Below are 1,603 nucleotides of genomic sequence, written 5' to 3' on the forward strand. Positions count from 1 at the left end.
TTTGCTTTTTTACTCTAGTTAATAATTAATAAGAATGGCCGTGTGCACGTATAATGCAGACGCCGGGATTCAACCTCCTTTAGAAAAATCAACACTTGACACAATTAATTTCAATGGTGCCATGCATGTCAGTTGTCCTAAGATATTTCTTTGCAATTTTCCAGATGAATCTGCTAGATCAAACTCTCCTGGCAATCAGCAGTGCCTGCCAACAACCCCATAAATTCATCAAGACAAGAGTCCATGACCGATCTGGCGCCACAATGCCACAACTGGGAGAGTGGACCTCAGAAACATATACACCTGCCTGCATATTCATACTTTATTATCTCGTGTGCCGCGTGTTACTTCATAGCCTGTGGTGTCGTGTGTGGTCTATTTAAGCACTAGCATCACATCAACGAATTCCCAAAGCAACACATAGCAACCACACACTCATCAAGAGAACGGAACAGAGAAGGAGAGGGTCCGGGAGAGCGATGGCGGCTCAGGCAGACACCATTGAAGTTCCCACGGACGCTGAGCTGCTGCAGGCGCAGGCTGACCTGTGGCGCCACAGCCTCTACTACCTCTCGTCCATGGGGCTCCGTTGCGCCGTCCAGCTTGGGATCCCGACCACCATCCACCGCCTCGGCGGGGTCGCCTCACTGCCCGACCTGATGGCCGCGTTGTCCCTTCCATCGGTAAAGATGCCGTTCCTCGGCCGGCTCATGCGCGTGCTCGGGACGTCGGGCGTCTTCGGAGCCGACAAAGACCCCGAGTGCGGCGGGGAGCTCTACCACCTCACCCCGCTGTCCCGCATCCTTGTGGACGGCGTCGACGCGGATGAGCACCACAGCCAAAAGTATTTTGTGCTTGCCGTGACCTCGCCACGTCTCGCGGAGGCGGCGTTGGGGCTGGCGGACTGGTTCAAGAAGGACCTTGAGCCACCAGTGCCGTCTCCCTTCGAGGACATGCATGGCGCCCCTATCTTTGATGAGAGAACGCCCCTCATGGACGAAGAGTTTGACGCCGTTACAAACCAAGGCTTGGCTGCCCACGACAACCTGGGGATTGCCACCATACTGCGAGAGTGCGGTGACATCTTCAAGGGGCTTGAGTCTCTCACTGACTGCTGCGGTGGTGATGGTATGATAGCGAGGGCTCTTGTCAAGGCTTACCCGCACATCAAGTGCACCGTGTTGGACCTTCCGAAGGTGATAGACAAAGCCCCAAATGATGGTGTCGTTAACTATGTAGCGGGTGACCTATTTCACACCGTCCCATCTTCTCAAGCTGTGATGCTCAAGGTATATATAACATGGCAAACCATGGGAAATTCTTACGTTCTGGTCTTGCATCTCATAGAAGTCACTCTTACCCACCTTTCATTCTTTGAACTTTACCTATTGCTGCAGCTTGTACTACATTTCTGGAGCGATGAGGATTGTGTGAAAATCTTGACCCAGTGCAAGAAGGCCATTCCTCCACGCGACGAGGGAGGAAAGGTAATTATCATAGACATTGTGATTGGACCTTCCTTAGGGCCAATAATGTTTGAAGCCCAACTCCTGATGGATATGCTCATGATGGTGAACACAAGAGGGGTCCAACGGAGTGAAAA

General features: G+C 52.3%; 1 protein-coding gene across 1 annotated transcript; it reads left to right on the plus strand.

Moving 5' to 3' along the window:
* Positions 1-427: 427 nt before the first annotated feature.
* On the plus strand, positions 428-1,598 carry LOC119348192 (probable O-methyltransferase 2; the record flags this gene model as incomplete). The annotated part of the gene is made up of 2 exons (XM_037616495.1): positions 428-1,289; positions 1,398-1,598. Coding segments are annotated over exons 1-2 (1,011 nt in total), but the record flags the coding sequence as incomplete, so codon positions are not given.
* Between the last annotated feature and the right edge of the window lie 5 nt (positions 1,599-1,603).

The sequence above is a fragment of the Triticum dicoccoides genome, unplaced genomic scaffold (genome assembly GCF_002162155.2).
Source record: "Triticum dicoccoides isolate Atlit2015 ecotype Zavitan unplaced genomic scaffold, WEW_v2.0 scaffold8784, whole genome shotgun sequence".
Lineage (NCBI taxonomy): Eukaryota > Viridiplantae > Streptophyta > Magnoliopsida > Poales > Poaceae > Triticum > Triticum dicoccoides.